General features: G+C 45.8%; 2 protein-coding genes across 2 annotated transcripts in view; one reads left to right on the plus strand and one right to left on the minus strand.

The window, feature by feature from the left end:
- LOC138265132 (neurofilament medium polypeptide-like) overlaps window positions 1-7,548 on the minus strand; it is a 43,269-nt gene extending 35,721 nt beyond the window's left edge. The window contains exon 1 of the mRNA XM_069212674.1: window positions 7,472-7,548. Coding sequence (XP_069068775.1) covers window positions 7,472-7,548 — 77 coding nt within the window. The remainder of the gene's footprint in view (window positions 1-7,471) is intronic.
- LOC138266018 (cytosolic purine 5'-nucleotidase-like) overlaps window positions 5,772-19,718 on the plus strand; it is a 289,639-nt gene continuing 275,692 nt past the window's right edge. The window contains exon 1 of the mRNA XM_069214326.1: window positions 5,772-5,885. The gene's annotated coding sequence lies outside the window, so the exon portion shown is untranslated. The remainder of the gene's footprint in view (window positions 5,886-19,718) is intronic.

The raw sequence follows: 19,718 nt of genomic DNA on the forward strand, positions 1-19,718 counted from the left end.
CTGTAGGTAGTAGCCCGCCTTATACAAATCAGTAATTTCCCTGCTCCTCATGGAAACAGTCCATCCTGAACTGTCAAGCGAGGATTCCTCCAGAGGAGGACACAAGCAGTCCCAGGCTTTGTTGTCCCCATTTGGGCCTCGTCAGTAGGATGCAGGTTGAGTCCTATGGCACAGTGAAAGAGACGATTGCACCCAGGGCATCAATTGTAACAAACAACATGGTAGTGGTGGATGGAATGCTTGAAATAATCTCAGCCACTGGTGATTACTCGGAAGTGCATTTCAGTCCATTGTTTCTCGCCCAAAATGCCATTCTAGCTAATACTTGAGGGAAACTTCATGCACAGTTTGGGAGGCTTATTGCTAATTTTTAGTTCTGGTTGCTATGGCTGTTTTTTCAAGACTTGACTAGAGACATTTATTACAACTGCAGTCTGAGTCAAACCTTCCCAGACACCTCACACCCATAAATGGCTTTGTGCCTGCAAGGGAACATGTTAAACGTAACTTATGACCAGAATACAGCTCTGTAGTCAATTAAGGAAGATTATTTTGAGAAATGGCTATTTTTCCGCAGTTGCCTCGAAGATTCCTTGGAGAAGATGAACCAAAAACCCATGAGGAATATAAGGCTTGCCTGTCACCCCCAAAATATTTTTGGAATGTTATATTGCTGTCCCTTTAAAGTCCCTGACTATTAGCCACATAATGTGACAATTGTGCTGCTAAATGGATTGTTCTTCAATGCTGATGTCTAACGTAGGCCTCCCCATCACCAACACCCACCCAGCATCATCAAAACCAGTAAAAGACATCTGTATCACTCAGCCCAATTCAAGGCAGCTATTCGCCCAGCACAACTTTGAAAGTTCACCACCTGCCCCTGGCCATTGCTCAGGTTTAGATTTCAAGCAATGATCCATCTGTAGGGTTCAAATCATAGGTGGGTCCACCCAGCGTGTCACATTTCGAGGCCAATAACATGAATAACACTGAGTTGGGTTTCAAAATCTATTATCCATAGCCAAGGTACCCCAATGGGCAAATGTGAGTTTTATAAATTTAAGTTATGTTATGTCATTATACATATGACCCTTAGGCTCCTGATATCACAAGCTCAAACCACAGACAGACGAGGGAGGTAACAAATACTGCTTCATTAAGTGCATTCACAATGCCATTATATTTAAAATACATAGTGACATGTCATCTCATTGTCACATTGATGTTGCCCTAGAATGAAAGCATAGGTTATAATGACGGTTTACACAATGCACAACGAGGAAAACCAGAAGGGGTGGCTGTTCCTTCACTTTCATAGAATCTTATCTTGGAACAGTAAATTGCCAACTTTGAGGAAATGCCCCTCTGAAACATCATTCAAAAAAGCCCTGAGAACCTTCTTTTTAATTAATGCCTTGCCAGAATCCATTTTGTCACCTATTGATCAGTGCTGGGATGCTCGGATTAAGGCAGCTGCTGTGCTGTACACATGGCACACTTGGCTATCTGTCATTCAAACATTCACATTGAAACAAAAGGGCTGATTTAAGAACCCCTAGAGCCTCCTTGCGCCAAATTAGCATCATTATTTTTACGCTAATGTGGCCCAACGAGGCCAAAATAGCTGAGCCACATTTATAAAGTGGTGCAATGCATGCATTGTGCCACTTTGTAACCCTTTGCGCTACACTCTGCCTGTGCAAGGTACAATATATACAAAGGGGGTGTTCACCCATTAGGGCGGCCAAAAAAATGGCGCAAAGAAATCTAAGAGGTTTCTTTGCTTCATTTTTTAGGCACTTTTAACCCCTGCTCAGAGCAGGCATTAAAAGGAGGCTCCCATTGGTTTCAATGGGCCTCTAGGTGCTTTGCAGGATTACCATCAGAATTTTTTATGCTAATCCTGCAAAGCGCTGAACTAGCGTCAGAAATTCTGACACTAGTTTCCTAACTACCACCATGGTGCACCGTATATTAAATACAGCACACACATGGCGGCATTGGGGGGGGGGGGTGCTAAACGGCGCAAGAAAAGTGGAGCTGCCCTAGGTGCAGCTCCACTTTTCATAAATTTGCTCCTAAATTGCTTGGTGGAGAATACCCAAGCACTTTAAAGGTTGTGTATTAATCCCATCGTCTTGTGACTGTTGGGGCAATGTGAACTTTGAAGTACATCACTTCTATACAATATTCATTTGAGGGCAAGTGTAAACACTGGCATGCCCATTTGCCCATACCACAGTAGATAGCATTAATTAATTGATCTAATTTTGATCAGGGCTACCTCCCATTCTGCTTTATACACAACTGGACATTACGTTTCAGAAGAGCTAATTGGGGAAATCCACAACTCCCAAAGTTATCTTTCAATTATTTTTTTTGTTTTACCAATGTTAGAGTCCTAATATGCTTTAAAAACCTGACTGTTCATGTATCTTGCCATACATTCCTCAGGTGAACGCAATAACATACTAAAAAAAGGTGAACATAAAATCAATTGTGTAGTTTGAAATCTGATTGTAGCAGTGTTCCAAACATTTTCTTCATGTAAAAGCCACCCCTTGTTTTATATTGTAGTCGCTACTGGGACTTGGCCCCCATAGCACATATTCCTGGCTACAGGCGCGTCTCCAGATGTATGTGGTTCCTGTGGTTGGAAGCAGGAGCTCCTGGTGAGACATGACCTTGAATTAATGCATCCGTGTTTCCCTTGGTGCAGCCCTCCTGTGAGTTGTCAGGCTGTCTCCGCATCTCTCTGATGCTTCTATTTGCCAGCATTCGCCAGTTGGGTTCTCTCCCAGGAGGCAGGCTAAGATGGGGGGTTACTTTACCCAGTGCCTGCCCACATGTTTAACAAAAAATGTCTTAAAGTTTTAAAATCAGAAGTATCTGCAGAGCTAAGAAATAAATATGTATTTAGGAAATCAACACAGGGACATTTCGAATGTTGCAACTTTGTATCTCAACTGCTGACCTGGCCCCTACAGAAAATGATTCAACTTTGTTGTTTTTTTTCTGTACGAAAGCTGAGCTTTCTTTCCCATACTATTCACATTTTTTTCATTATAGTGCTTTCCCTCGTCGCTCTCTACTATAGCTTTCGTGCGCTATAGATCACACCTGCACAGAGTGAAGCGTCCCTTCTTAGGATCCTAACACGCAGAAGGATTTGACACCTCTACTCTCCCCTGTTTGTGAGGTAGATTATCCACGTTGGATTCGTTAGTGGTTTGACGCCATTCTGCGTTTCCTATATGTGTGGGTTGAATGTGGAATGTGTCACTGTATTCCGATTTATCTGAGTGTTTCACCCACTGCTCTTTTTGCTGCTCAACCGTTCTCTTTCGTTAGTAACTGATGCATGGGCCAGTAAAGCCACCCACAACCTGCTGTGCACACCAGGAGACAGAGCACGCGCCTGCGTTGAAACATTAGATACCAGGACATTGCTTATAGATGTACATAATCTGAAACACAAAGGTTGTCTCCATTTGTGGATTCCAGAGATAACGCAATAATTAATTTTAAATACAATTCGCCATGATCATATGTTGTTGTAATACTCATTCATTCCCTTGTTCATTAATAAACATTTTTTTTATCTAACTTGTTTTTGTTACCCAGCATCTCAAATTCTTGCTGGCCATCCCTGAAGATAAAACAAATAAGAAATGTCACTGTAAAAGTGTCCCACAACCATTGTTTTGTGCTTCAAAGGAGCAGCATCGTCCCATCCCTTTCACCCCATTCAAGTTCATCTCTTCTTTGAATTCAGTCCATTGGAGTCTATGACGAACCAATGGCGACAATAGCAGGGAACCCTTCTTCCACTCCTGCAGGCAAATACCCTGAGATGTCTCTTTTATTTGGATCCATCTATTTCTCTCTTATGCTCTAAACCAGGCCTTGGGTAATCACAGTGACCTTCACAGCCATACGGACCTGGTCGGTGGTGACCAAATTCCCAACTGACAAGGTCTGCATACTAAGGAAGCACAATATTACAAGTGGGTGAAATGTTTCTACACAACCAACTCCCTGAGTTACCAATACCACATACTCAGCTGCTTTGAGGGGTAGAAATAGACATCTTTACTTGTTTTTTGGGGAATAACATGTTACATCCAGAGACTGTGGCTGCTGTCAGCAGGAGCGAGTCATCCATGAAACCTAGAAGCTTTTACTAACATAACATAACTGACGTATTTGTGGAGCGCATCTTCACACCCTAGGAAGTCTTGGCATGTGTTTATTATTACCCAATTCAGTGGTACTCATTTTATTGTACTTGGAAGGATGAAAAACTGAGTGGATGGGGCTAAAACCTGTGACCATGGGACCAAAAACAGAGTTCTTTATTGGATGCACCCACCACCCCCCCCCCCCCCCCCCCCCCCTTTTTACCAAAAATGCTTCTTCCCTCGACCCTTCGTCAGACAGATGGAACCATAGGTCAAATTCTTAAAGTCTTGCACCACGCCTCACTACTTTTCCCAGGACACTGAGTGGATCCAAATTGATCTGCGGATGAGATTCCTACGTCTGAAGCTTAAGGGAGTATTCCTAACTAAGGGAACCCATTTCGGAGCCACCCCTTGGCCCAAGAGAGAGATTAAGGTAGCACAAGCTTTGTCCTATACATAAAACGGGGATTGTCATCCCAAGGCCAATAAATACTCCCTCTCACTGAACTATTTTTCTCCAGTAATTAGCTGTCTTGCTTCGTGTGGCCAGGCACCTCTTGGTCTTACAAAAGACCTAAATCCATCACAGAGTGTAATTCATGCACTCTGTTCACCTATCTGATTGGAATCCCTTGGGGGTGTTGTTGTGATGATTCTGACAGGGATTCCAAAAATTTTGTCTAATTGGTTGACATTATCCCTCAAATTTACCTCATAGACAACAAATGCTATCCTCAAGTGGGTCTGGTCAGTCTGATCTCTTCTGTGTCTTAGAGTTGGCTGAGTTTCACAAGATAATTGTTTCAATATAACAACTGTCCGACCACTTATACTTCTGTCTCAGTTACCAGACTCAATCACAGTTCATGCACACTCATCAGACATAAACCAATCAGGCCCTGATTCACCTCATAATCCATATTCAATCACCATCCAGGCTCCATCTCCCAAACCTCAGCTAATCAGACGATGAATCACTTCAGAATGAAAGACTAATTCCTTCATATGTCCTGATCCTGTGGCAGAGCTCATTTTTCAAGTTCCACCATCCCACTCACCCTGCCACCCCAGGACCTCAGCTGATCACTTCAGGATGAATGTACACGAAACTTTAAGCTCTATAGGCTGTCCAGAAATGCCACATTAACGGCATAGGACCAGGCCTACTTTTAACTTAGTTAAAACATGTACCTTAGTTGACATTCGCATTTCGAATTCTGACACACACACAAAGAATACAAGCACACGTAGACTGACACGAACAAACATAGACAGACCTGAACACACAGGTAGTCTCACTTAAATACAAGACACACATACTCCCTCTTTTCTGAAAGGTTCCTCTTTCACACGAAACCTGAGATGCAGATTTATGCTTGGCTGCTCAAGAGACTTGTTCTGCTTATCTCAAAGCAGAACGATGCATACCATTCCGAACACATTGAGCCAGCTGCAATTGTAAGATAAAAATGCAGGACTGTTTTTGTAACACGTAACATTACCTCCAACATGGTCTTTTTGAATTTAAGAGGAACAACCCACCCTGCCCCCTTGTATCTATTCAGCGTACACCACCTTCTCTCTTCCTGTTCACCAAAGGAGTGAACAGGACACACGCTCTTCACATAGAGAGTCAATAAAGAACAGGCCAATGGGGCCACCTAATCACCAACCATCTACTGAAGAAGAAGCATTAAGGTAAGGCACCAAGATACATGTTATGGTTTGGGAGGAATGTCTTCTGAATGGTTTGAGAAAAGCAGTGAAGCTCTCCCTGGCCCTGTTTGTTTTCTGAACTGAGTTATACCTCCCCTCAGTGTGCACCACAATCTCCAAACGCACCAATAGGTTTCATATATTTTATTCTACAGCCTATCTCTGCTGATAGGAAGTACCTTTAGTGTGCAACGCGTTGATTAGGAACAGTGGATACCATCTCAGCAGAAAAGATCAAAGGCAACAGGTAGTTGGTGATTGCAGAATATGTTACCCTTGATGTGGAGGGTGCCTGCTGACCAGCCACCCACAACTGGTGCACCTCCCTTTCCTCAATTCGTATAATGGGTAAGGGGGCGGGTGTAGTGAGCTGGGTTCTGGTTGTAGTACCCCCACCACACTTTTTGCCTCGTTTTTGGATGCAACTTAGACTGAAGTGCATTGGGTTTCTGCTAACCAGTCCCCAGTGCCAGTGTTCTTTCCCCAAAACTGCACAGTTGTTTTGCACAATTGTCAAACACCTTAACTACCACTGTAAGTCCCTAGTAAATGGTGCCTCTGGTCCCTAGGGCCTGAGGTACTAAGGAAGGCCTCTGAGGCCAATTGTGCCAATCTCAGGGATCTCTCACCAAACTCACACAGTGCTGCCATCACATACTGCATGTGTGGGTGCAGGTAAACAGAACCTGTCACACACCCCTCTGTGGCAGGTCCCCTACCACTGCATATGCCAAGTGTAAATCACCCCCAAGGCAGGGCGTATCCAGGCATATATGAGGGCATATACGCATAAACAGATATTCCCCTCCTTTGTCTCTGTCAATTTTAAGACATAGTAAGTGCCCATGGAAGCCATTTTATATGCATGTGCTGGACACTGGTCATTATGAGTTCCCCAGCTATATGATGGCTTCTTTGAATGCTGTGATGTTTGGTTGTGTTGGATTCATTAATAAATGCGCACAGAGGGCACTTTAGAGGTGCCCCCTGAAAACGTACCAATTCCTAGCGTGGACACTGACTGGTCAAATCTAGTGCAGCCACCGTAGACAGAGTTCTGGACCCAGCAGAGATGACTGCAGACATCAAATGACTTGGCCCCAGCCCTACTAGCCTGTCTGCAGCCCTTGACAATCCTGCACCAAAAGACTCAGTGACCCAGCAACCTCCAAAGCCTTGGGAAGACTGCCTGCCTTCAATAAAGATCAAGGTCTCCCGAGAACCACAGACATGTTGAAGAGGAAACCAACTTTAAAGAAAAAGAACTCTGCCCTGAGGAATTGTGAAACCACATCCAGACCCACCTCTGCACCCAACGTCCAGGGCCCAAGTCCAAGTGGCCCACCGGTCTGGTGAAGGTTCCGCAGCAATTCTGAGCCCAAGTCTACCATGGGTTGGCCCATGCCAGACTCTGCCTTGAAGCTTGAAGCCTCAATCCGAAGACCCCCCAGTCCTCCACTGCCTGATAAGCTGTTTTCCAACATCAAAGGACACCCCTGCACCCGGAGCCACTGGACCTTGGAGAGCTGGACCTATGGTGTCCCTAAGTCCCCAGCATCAGAACTTACCTGGGCAGCTGTGGGTATTCTTTGTTCAGTCTCCTGGCCCGAGCCTGCAGCCTTTCTCCAAAACTGATCTTCCCCATTGATTAACATTGGGCATCCAACGCTGTGTTGGCACTCTGTTCACGGCTGCTCCTGTACCACTGAGGATGTAAGTTTGGTACTGCCTTGTGGCCCCACTTTTGCTTACCTTAACCCCTAGAGATTGACCCCTGATACTGCTTTACTCACCTGCGAGCAGCGCATCTTCGTTCAACCCCCATATCCATTGGTAATATTGGGTACCCAAAGCTGTGTTGGCACTCTACACCCAGCCGCCTCCGAGCCACTAAGGGTGCAAGTTCAGCTCTGCCTTGTGGCCCCCCTTATGCTTACCTCAACCCCAGGAGATCGACCGCTGACACCTCTTTACTCACCTGTGAGCAGTGCATCTTTGTTCACCCCAGTCTCATTGGTTAACATTAGGCACCCGACCCAGAATTTGACCTCTGCACCCGGCCACCCCTGTGCCGCTGTGGGTGCACTCTTGGTACAATTCTGAACCTTTCCTGTTGTTGACCCAAAACCCTGAAGACTGGATTTGTAAGTCGTGTACTTACCTGCAAAACTGCATTCTTGTTTTCCTCCCATAGGTTAACATTGAGAACTCTGAAAATTGCAATGTGTTGATTTTTGAAACTGTAAATTATTTTAATTTTAAAAAGTGCTTACCTTATAAAGATGTTCTTTGATTCAAATCATATATGAAAGCAAGTGTTATTTTTCTAAATTGGCCCTGGATTTATTCATTGAATGTGTGTCTCATTTATTGCCTCTGAGAACTGCTTAACATGACTCCTTGATAAGCCTAACTGCTCTATACACTCCCACAAATAAAGCATTAGAACTACCTACTTTTGCATCTGCAAACCAATTGGGTATCCACTGGACTCTCTGCACGTGGTACTTCAGTTTAGTGCACTATATAGAGAGACAGCTTCCTACATTGATGGAACAGCAGTGGGGTCTGTGACTTTACATTTTGCTGATACCACTTGGTCAATGGTTGAGTACACAAACAAATCTCAAAGTTGCTGTTAGTTAAATCGCATTTGTTGAATTTGGTATTTTTCCAAATTTTCAAAAGTGACTGTTAAGGCCCTGGTCAGGTCCCTCTAGCTTAACAGTGTTTAAAGAACTTACTTCAGTTAGGACTGCAAAACCTGTGTTAAGTATTTGTGTCTACAAAGGCCCCAACTTTAGTAATATAATGAGTACTTCAAAGAAAAGGGCTCTGGAGCTTGACCTGAACCCTTACCTTAAGGTTTCTCACAAGTAGTTAAGGACCCTCTGTAAAGGGTACCAAATATAAACAGGCTCTAACCCTACCAGTGCAAAGCTCTAGGAGCTACTGGCAGAGTACGAGAAGCCCATCCTTCTGATGGAGCCCCTGATAATAAAAATCAGGACAACTCAAGTGAGGAGGAGGTGGATCCAGATCACCGTCAAATTGAAAGGGTGGAACTGTTCCCAGAGTTTCCAGTACACATCCCTCTAGTGAGGATGCTGCAAGTTTTCCCAGATTTAGAGATAGACTCTCTGAACAGGAGATGCTTTTTAGCAACTGACTAGGAGAATTGCCTTGGAGGACAGGATTCTAGCAATAGAGAGGAAAAGAAAAGAAATAGGTTTTGCACCCATGAATGTTGTCAGCAATAATATAACTAGGGTCAGAGTAGAGCAGTTTGACCCTAAAATCCCCAAAGGGATTGTCCCCAAATATGAGAAGGGTGATGATATCGCCAAATGGTTCACAGCCTATGAGCAGGTCTGTGTATCCAGAAGACTTAAGAAAGAGCACTGGGGAACTCTCCTTTGGGAACTGTTCTCAGGAAGGTGTAGGGATAGACTCCTTACACTGAAGGAGGCAGATGCAACATCCTATGATCTCATGAAGGTTACCATGATTGAGGAATTTTCTGTTGACGCCTGAGGAGTACAGAATCAAATTCCGAGAGACTAAAAAAAAACTAGAGTCAGTCCTGGGTTGATTTTATGGAGTTCTCAGAGAAAACACTAGGTGGTTGGTTAAAGGGAAGTCAAGTGCAAGATTATGATGGGCATTATAATTTGAATATGAAGGAACACCTATTAAGCAACTGGACTTTTAAAATGTTGCACCAATACCTGGTAGACCTGGGGCCAGTCATTCCCCAAGAGCTGGGGAGGAAGGCTGATCACTGGGTTAGAACTAGGGTGTCCAAGACTTGGACTTGTGGGGGTGACCAAAAGGAAGATTCAGGGAAACACCACCAAGAGAAAAAAGGTAGGCAACCCTAAAAATAAAGAAAAGGAATCCTCTGTAGGCCCCCACAAATCTGTTCAAGAGTGTGTGTTTCAAGACATCTCACAAAACAAAAGAGGGTACCAGGGTAAAAACTGGGATGCCACTAAGGCATGGTGACAAGACTGCAAACACACAGGGCTCTGCACCAAGGGCATTTCCTGTCCTAAAAACAAACACGCTAGTAAACCCACAGGGGTTGCCAGTGTGGTCTTAGAGGATGCCTCCTCAGATGAGGAGATCCTCTTGCCCTTTAACTGGAAAATGGGGCCAACAGGTGAGTTGTACATTCCAGAGGGATGTAAACACTTCCTCCATCTACTGGTGATTGGAATCCCAACCACAGCACTGAGTGATACCTGTGCCAGTCACACAATTGTGCATTACAGACTGGTACTCTAAAACCAGTATACGCCAGGTGAGACTGCCAGGGTAAGGGCTATCCCAGGGGAGGTTACTGTTAGGCCTGTGGCTTTAGCACCCCTAGAAATAGCTGGGTGTCTTAGTTGGAGAAGGGTGGTAATCCGAAAAGACCTTCCCCTAATTGTCTCCATGGTAATGAACTCCCAGAGGTTGGTCAGAGCCCAAAACAGGAATTGGTCAGGTGCCAGTCCTCTTCCATGGATTCTGGAGGTGTTGCTGCTGCAGTGAGTGCAAGTCGGCCCCAGAATAGAAGGGAAAAAAGAGTAGGAAAGGTGGGCAACGTTTAGCCAAAGTTTCAGTGAGCCAAGGAAATCCTGCTCCAGTACGGAGGACTCCAAAGTTGGCACTGGTGAAGCCCAGCCTGACCCACAAGAAGTCTTGACTAGTCAGGCAATTGTTAAGCTTGAGTTGGTGGCTCATCAGCTAACAGAAAAGAGAGTGGAGCAAGGGTGTTTGCTACAGGATGTACTAACTTCCCACTCTAAAACAGCAGACAGGCACCCTGAACCCACAGAGGCCTGTAACGTCGCCCCTTCACCTGCCAGTGAAGAGCTAAATGTGTGGATCTGGGCACAGATAGCTGTCAGTAATCAATAATGGCGATTTGTTACTCCTAAGTGTGCTGCAAAATGCAGCACACATAGAAGTAGCAAATCGTCATTATTTAACAATTGTTAATGTGCAGGAAGGGACCCCTTCCTTCATATAGACAATCATTAATGGTCTTTTGCTCTTTCCATGTGTATTACAGAATGCAGCATACCTAGAAAAAGCAAAAACAAGGAGAAATAAAAGTATTTCTCCTTGTTGCGCCATGCTAACTGTGCCCCTGGGGTAGGGTTAGTTTTTGGCACTGCCTCAAATTTACATTTCCTTGTAAATTTGGGGCAGTGTCAAAAAGCAATGGGTGTTTTGCAGGTACGCCCACAGCAACACCCAGGGACGGCTTTAGCGCTGGTGGCGCCCTGTGCGACAGTCTTTTTTGACACCCTCCATTACCCCATGCCCACTTCCTCGGATTCCCTCAGTATCACCCGGCAAATGTGCCCCTCATCTCTCCATAGCCCCCCTTTCACATGCACTCATTTGTTTCAAGGGGCTTGTAAAGGCTTGCTTCACTAATCCATTCAGCTATCCACATAAAATATAGATCTCTTCTTTGCAGCAGGCATATTAACCCTTTACGCTACTTTATGGCGAGTCAAAGCTGCCACTAGACAAAACTTCCATCTCTCTCCATAGCCGGAACTTTAATCACAAGAGGTATTTTCACAATTTAATTTTCAGCAGGTGCTTTTAAATCACAAGTTTCATGAGTCATTGCTAAACACAGCGCCCCCCTGAGGTCAGCGCCCACCAATCCAGGTCAGGGCCCGGTGCCGCCACACCTCTCATACCGCCCTAAAGCCGGCCCTGGAAACACCCATTGTACACACCTCTGCTGCAGAAAACTGCATCTGGGGCCCATATTTACAAGGCGGCATTAAGCCACAAAAAAGTGGTTTAATGGCACCGGGTAAATATGGCGCAAGGCCACCAAAGTGTCACAAAAAGTGCTGCTCCAGTGCCATTAGGGGCTTGTAAATATGCTCCAAACTTTCCCGATGTTACCCAGTTTCAAGATATCTTGCACACCCCTAACACCCTTGGTAAGATGCTAAAAGCCACAGGAGACAAAGCAGGGCAGAGGTGACAGGCTCGATGAGCAGCAACACGTTTCAGGTGAAGGAGGAGAATGACATCCTCATGAACGTTCCTGAGGAGTGTCTGCAGTGGGATGTTTCCCAAGGCAGCAGCAACAGCAGTTCTTGCCTTAAGAGAGTGGAAAGGGATGTTGGTGGCATCTGAACTTTGTCTTTCTGGGGTGGCAGCTGCGAGTTTTTGAGAGGGCTTCAGCATAACCTTGTTTTACTCTAGGAGGGGGCAACTGAAAAGTAGCATCAGTCCAACCAACATACTTTGCCTTGAGCATCGATTTACATAATTTCTGTCCTTGGGGAGAGCTTTTTATTGCAGAGCCAGTTCTCAAACTGCATAATAGTCAGATGATACACGCCTATTTTTATTTGATAAGGCTTTGGATACTAAGTTGGTACATATCTCTGAGGGTTGGGTGATGAGATCACATTTGCACTACTCAATAATAAGGCAAATAGGCCTTGGAAGTTAGTACTAAGTTGGTGAGAAGTGCTATTAGGCAATGTGCAAAAAGGACAGTGACCAAAGCCTGATCAGGGTGTGTGAGGATGTGTTAAAAGCTATCAAGAAGCTTGCCTTATACCATCCTCATTAATATTTATTTTACTAAGTGTTCCTTGATGGAAGCTGCACTTGCTTGGAAAGCACAGAGATCTGATGCTGGTGGCACAGTAGGGTGAGAATACATTGATTTGCATGGGGTTGATCAAATTCTCATTGGAATGTCGTAGTCTATCTCAATCAATGGCAACATGTTTGTTTTTAGTGAGACTGAGTTTTAAGAATACTGCTGCCATGCATGATCAGGTCAGTTTCACATTATAATGTACAGTATCATCACCATATTGATGAAGTGTGATACCTTGTCGGGCCAGGGAGTATGCTGAAGGTCTCTGTATATGAAATTAATAGAATGGGAGTGAAGATGGAACCCCAAGGGTAATATGAGGAACAGGAAATAGGAGAAATGATCAACGACAGAGCCATATAGGTCTATACTTCAGGGAAGGGTAAGGAGTAGTATTTGGAGATCAATGGTGTTATAGGCTGCTGGTCGATCTCAGAGTACTGGAAGGACTGGAAGGTAGCTGTCACTCTTGTCCGCAGATTGAAGAACTTTGCTTCCCATTGCAGCTTTGGTGCTGCAAATTGGATAGATACCTGACTTACATGTCAGCAGGTTATGGCAGTCAATGTGGTTTTGATGTTTAAGAGCTGCAACTGTTTTAACCCCTTCGCTGCCAGGCCTTTTCCCCCTCCTGTGCCGAGCCTTTTTTTGGCTATTTGGAGCAGTTCGCGCTTAGGCCCTCATAACTTTTTGTTCACATAAGCTACCCACGCCAAATTTGTGTCCTTTATTTCCAACATCCTAGGGATTCTAGAGGTACCCAGACTTTGTGGGTTCCCCAAAAGGAGGCCAAGAAATTAGCCAAAAAACAGTGAAAATTTCGTTTTTTTCAAAAAAATTGGGAAAATGGGCTGCAGAAGAAGGCTTGTGGTTTTTTCCCTGAAAAGGGCATCAACAAAGGGTTTGCGGTGATAAAATCACCAGCTTCCCAGCTTTCAGGAACAGGCAGCCTTGAATCAGAAAACCCAATTTTTCAACCCAATTTTGGCATTTTACTGGGACATACCCCATTTTTACGATTTTTTGTGCTTTCAGCCTCCTTCCAGTCAGTGACAGAAATGGGCATGAAACCAACGCTGGATCCCAGAAACCGCAACATTTTTGAAAAGTAGACAAAAATCTGAATTCAGCAAGGGGTCATTTGTGTAGATCCTACAAGGGTTTCCTACAGAAAATAACAACTGAAAAAGAAAAATATTGAAATTGAGGTGAAAAAAACATCAATTTTTCTCTACGTTTTACTCTGTAACTTTTTCCAGCAATGTCAGATTTTCAAAAGCAATATACCGTTACGTCTGCTGGACTCTTCTGGTTGCGGGGATATATAGGGCTTATAGGTTCATCAAGAACTCTAGCTACCCAGAGCCAATAAATGACCTGCACCCTGCAGTGGGTTTTCAATCTATGCCGGGTATACAGCAATTCATTTGCTGAAATATAAAGAGTAAAAAATAGCTATCAAGAAAACCTTTGTATTTCCAAAATGGGCACAAGATAAGGTGTTGAGAAGCAGTGGTTATTTGCACATCTCTGAATTCCGGGGTGCCCATACTAGCATGTGAATTACAGGGCATTTCTCAAATAGACGTCTTTTTTACACACTGTCTTACATTTGGAAGGAAAAAATGTAGAGAAAGACAAGGGGCAATAACACTTGTTTTGCTATTCTATGTTCCCCCAAGTCTCCTGATAAAAATGATACCTCACTTGTGTGGGTAGGCCTAGCGCCCGCGACAGGATATGCCCCAAAACACAACGTGGACACATCACAGAAAACAGAGGTGTTTTTTGCAAAGTGCCTACCTGTAGGTTTTGGCCTGTAGCTCAGCCGCCACCTAGGGAAACCTACCAAACCTTTGCATTTCTGAAAACTAGAGACCTAGGGGAATCCAAGATGGGGTGACTTGTGTGGCTCGGACCAGGTTCTGTTACCCAGAATCCTTTGCAAACCTCCAAATGTGGCTAAAAAAACACATGTTCCTCACATTTCTGTGGCAGAAAGTTCTGGAATCTGAGAGGAGCCACGAATTTCCTTCCACCCAGCGTTCCCCTACGTCTCCCAATAAAAATGATACCTCACTTGTGTGGGTAGGCCTAGCGCCCGCGACAGGAAACACCCCAAAGAGCAACATGGACACAGCCAAATTGGTGAAGGAAAACAGAGGTGTTTTTTGCAAAGTGCCTACCTGTAGATTTTGGCCTGTAGCTCAGCCGCCACCTAGGGAAACCTACCAAACCTGTGCATTTCTGAAAACTAGAGACCTAGGGGAATCCAAGATGGGGTGACTTGTGTGGCTCGGACCAGGTTCTGTTACCCAGAATCCTTTGCAAACCTCAAAATTTGGCTAAAAAAACACATGTTCCTCACATTTCTGTGGCAGAAAGTTCTGGAATCTGAGAGGAGCCACGAATTTCCTTCCACCCAGCGTTCCCCCACGTCTCCCGATAAAAATTATACCTCACTTGTGTGGGTAGGCCTAGCGCCCGCGACAGGAAACGCCCCAAAGCGCAACGTGGACACAGCCAAATTGGTGAAGGAAAACAGAGGTGTTTTTTGCAAAGTGCCTACCTGTAGATTTTGGCCTGTAGCTCAGCCGCCACCTAGGGAAACCTACCAAACCTGTGCATTTCTGAAAACTAGAGACCTAGGGGAATCCAAGATGGGGTGACTTGTGTGGCTCGGACCAGGTTCTGTTACCCAGAATCCTTTGCAAACCTCAAAATGTGGCTAAAAAAACACATGTTCCTCACATTTCTGTGGCAGAAAGTTCTGGAATCTGAGAGGAGCCACGAATTTCCTTCCACCCAGCGTTCCCCCACGTCTCCCGATAAAAATGATACCTCACTTGTGTGGGTAGGCCTAGCGCCCGCGACAGGAAGCGCCCCAAAGCGCAACGTGGACACAGCCAAATTGGTGAAGGAAAACAGAGGTGTTTTTTGCAAAGTGCCTACCTGTAGATTTTGGCCTGTAGCTCAGCCGCCACCTAGGGAAACCTACGAAACCTGTGCATTTCTGAAAACTAGAGACCTAGGGGAATCCAAGATGGGGTGACTTGTGTGGCTCGGACCAGGTTCTGTTACCCAGAATCCTTTGCAAACCTCAAAATTTGGCTAAAAAAACACATGTTCCTCACATTTCTGTGGCAGAAAGTTCTGGAATCTGAGAGGAGCCACGAATTTCCTTCCACCCAGCGTTCCCCCACGTCTCCCGATAAAAATGATACCTCACTTGTGTGGGTAGGCCTAGCGCCCGCGTCAGGAAACGCCCCAAACCGCAACGTGGACACTGCCAAATTGGTGAAGGAAAACAGAGGTGTTTTTTGCAAAGTGCCTACCTGTAGATTTTGGCCTGTAGCTCAGCCGCCACCTAGGGAAACCTACCAAACCTGTGCATTTCTGAAAACTAGAGACCTAGGGGAATCCAAGATGGGGTGACTTGTGTGGCTCGGACCAGGTTCTGTTACCCACAATCCTTTGCAAACCTCAAAATGTGGCTAAAAAAACACATGTTCCTCACATTTCTGTGGCAGAAAGTTCTGGAATCTGAGAGGAGCCACGAATTTCCTTCCACCCAGCGTTCCCCCACGTCTCCCGATAAAAATGATACCTCACTTGTGTGGGTAGGCCTAGCGCCCGCGACAGGAAACGCCCCAAAGCGCAACGTGGACACAGCCAAATTGGTGAAGGAAAACAGAGGTGTTTTTTGCAAAGTGCCTACCTGTAGATTTTGGCCTGTAGCTCAGCCGCCACCTAGGGAAACCTACCAAACCTGTGCATTTCTGAAAACTAGAGACCTAGGGGAATCCAAGATGGGGTGACTTGTGTGGCTCGGACCAGGTTCTGTTACCCAGAATTCTTTGCAAACCTCAAAATTTGGCTAAAAAAACACATGTTCCTCACATTTCTGTGGCAGAAAGTTCTGGAATCTGAGAGGAGCCACGAATTTCCTTCCACCCAGCGTTCCCCCACGTCTCCCGATAAAAATGATACCTCACTTGTGTGGGTGGGCCTAGCGCCCGCGACAGGAAACGCCCCAAAGCGCAACGTGGACACAGCCAAATTGGTGAAGGAAAACAGAGGTGTTTTTTGCAAAGTGCCTACCTGTAGATTTTGGCCTGTAGCTCAGCCGCCACCTAGGGAAACCTACCAAACCTGTGCATTTCTGAAAACTAGAGACCTAGGGGAATCCAAGATGGGGTGACTTGTGTGGCTCGGACCAGGTTCTGTTACCCAGAATCCTTTGCAAACCTCAAAATGTGGCTAAAAAAACACATGTTCCTCACATTTCTGTGGCAGAAAGTTCTGGAATCTGAGAGGAGCCACGCATTTCCTTCTACCCAGTGTTCCCCTACGTCTCCCGATAAAAATGATACCTCACTTGTGTGGGTAGGCCTAGCGCCCGCGACAGGAAACGCCCCAAAGCGCAACGTGGACACAGCCAAATTGGTGAAGGAAAACAGAGGTGTTTTTTGCAAAGTGCCTACCTGTAGATTTTGGCCTGTAGCTCAGCCGCCACCTAGGGAAATCTACCAAACCTGTGCATTTCTGAAAACTAGAGACCTAGGGGAATCCAAGATGGGGTGACTTGTGTGGCTCGGACCAGGTTCTGTTACCCAGAATCCTTTGCAAACCTCAAAATTTGGCTAAAAAAACACATGTTCCTCACATTTCTGTGGCAGAAAGTTCTGGAATCTGAGAGGAGCCACGAATTTCCTTCCACCCAGCGTTCCCCCGCGTCTCCCGATAAAAATGATACCTCACTTGTGTGGGTAGGCCTAGCGCCCGCGACAGGAAACGCCCCAAAGCGCAACGTGGACACAGCCAAATTGGTGAAGGAAAACAGAGGTGTTTTTTGCAAAGTGCCTACCTGTAGATTTTGGCCTGTAGCTCAGCCGCCACCTAGGGAAACCTACCAAACCTGTGCATTTCTGAAAACTAGAGACCTAGGGGAATCCAAGATGGGGTGACTTGTGTGGCTCGGACCAGGTTCTGTTACCCAGAATCCTTTGCAAACCTCAAAATTTGGCTAAAAAAACACGTGTTCCTCACATTTCTGTGGCAGAAAGTTCTGGAATCTGAGAGGAGCCACGAATTTCCTTCCACCCAGCGTTCCCCCACGTCTCCCGATAAAAATGATACCTCACTTGTGTGGGTAGGCCTAGCGCCCGCGACAGGAAACGCCCCAAAGCGCAACGTGGACACAGCCAAATTGGTGAAGGAAAACAGAGGTGTTTTTTGCAAAGTGCCTACCTGTAGATTTTGGCCTGTAGCTCAGCCGCCAACTAAGGAAACCTACCAAACCTGTGCATTTCTGAAAACTAGAGACCTAGGGGAATCCAAGATGGGGTGACTTGTGTGGCTCGGACCAGGTTCTGTTACCCAGAATCCTTTGCAAACCTCAAAATGTGGCTAAAAAAACACATGTTCCTCACATTTCTGTGGCAGAAAGTTCTGGAATCTGAGAGGAGCCACGAATTTCCTTCCACCCAGCGTTCCCCCACGTCTCCCGATAAAAATGATACCTCACTTGTGTGGGTAGGCCTAGCGCCCGCGACAGGAAACGCCCCAAACCGCAACGTGGACACAGCCAAATTGGTGAAGGAAAACAGAGGTGTTTTTTGCAAAGTGCCTACCTGTAGATTTTGGCCTGTAGCTCAGCCGCCACCTAGGGAAACCTACCAAACCTGTGCATTTCTGAAAACTAGAGACCTAGGGGAATCCAAGATGGGGTGACTTGTGTGGCTCGGACCAGGTTCTGTTACCCAGAATCCTTTGCAAACCTCAAAATTTGGATAAAAAAACACATGTTCCTCACATTTCTGTGGCAGAAAGTTCTGGAATCTGAGAGGAGCCACGAATTTCCTTCCACCCAGCGTTCCCCCACGTCTCCCGATAAAAATGATACCTCACTTGTGTGGGTGGGCCTAGCGCCCGCGACAGGAAACGCCCCAAAGCGCAACGTGGACACAGCCAAATTGGTGAAGGAAAACAGAGGTGTTTTTTGCAAAGTGCCTACCTGTAGATTTTGGCCTGTAGCTCAGCCGCCACCTAGGGAAACCTACCAAACCTGTGCATTTCTGAAAACTAGAGACCTAGGGGAATCCAAGATGGGGTGACTTGTGTGGCTCGGACCAGGTTCTGTTACCCAGAATCCTTTGCAAACCTCAAAATGTGGATAAAAAAACACATGTTCCTCACATTTCTGTGGCAGAAAGTTCTGGAATCTGAGAGGAGCCACGAATTTCCTTCCACCCAGCGTTCCCCCGCGTCTCCCGATAAAAATGATACCTCACTTGTGTGGGTAGGCCTAGCGCCCGCGACAGGAAACGCCCCAAAGCGCAACGTGGACACAGCCAAATTGGTGAAGGAAAACAGAGGTGTTTTTTGCAAAGTGCCTACCTGTAGATTTTGGCCTGTAGCTCAGCCGCCACATAGGGAAACCTACCAAACCTGTGCATTTCTGAAAACTAGAGACCTAGGGGAATCCAAGATGGGGTGACTTGTGTGGCTCGGACCAGGTTCTGTTACCCAGAATCCTTTGCAAACCTCAAAATTTGGCTAAAAAAACACATGTTCCTCACATTTCTGTGGCAGAAAGTTCTGGAATCTGAGAGGAGCCACGAATTTCCTTCCACCCAGCGTTCCCCCACGTCTCCCGATAAAAATGATACCTCACTTGTGTGGGTAGGCCTAGCGCCCGCGACAGGAAACGCCCCAAAGCGCAACGTGGACACAGCCAAATTGGTGAAGGAAAACAGAGGTGTTTTTTGCAAAGTGCCTACCTGTAGATTTTGGCCTGTAGCTCAGCCGCCAACTAGGGAAACCTACCAAACCTGTGCATTTCTGAAAACTAGAGACCTAGGGGAATCCAAGATGGGGTGACTTGTGTGGCTCGGACCAGGTTCTGTTACCCAGAATCCTTTGCAAACCTCAAAATGTGGCTAAAAAAACACATGTTCCTCACATTTCTGTGGCAGAAAGTTCTGGAATCTGAGAGGAGCCACGAATTTCCATCCACCCAGCGTTCCCCCACGTCTCCCGATAAAAATGATACCTCACTTGTGTGGGTAGGCCTAGCGCCCGCAACAGGAAACGCCCCAAACCGCAACGTGGACACTTCCAAATTGGTGAAGGAAAACAGAGGTGTTTTTTGCAAAGTGCCTACCTGTAGATTTTGGCCT

The sequence above is a fragment of the Pleurodeles waltl genome, chromosome 11 (assembly GCF_031143425.1).
Source record: "Pleurodeles waltl isolate 20211129_DDA chromosome 11, aPleWal1.hap1.20221129, whole genome shotgun sequence".
NCBI lineage: Eukaryota > Metazoa > Chordata > Amphibia > Caudata > Salamandridae > Pleurodeles > Pleurodeles waltl.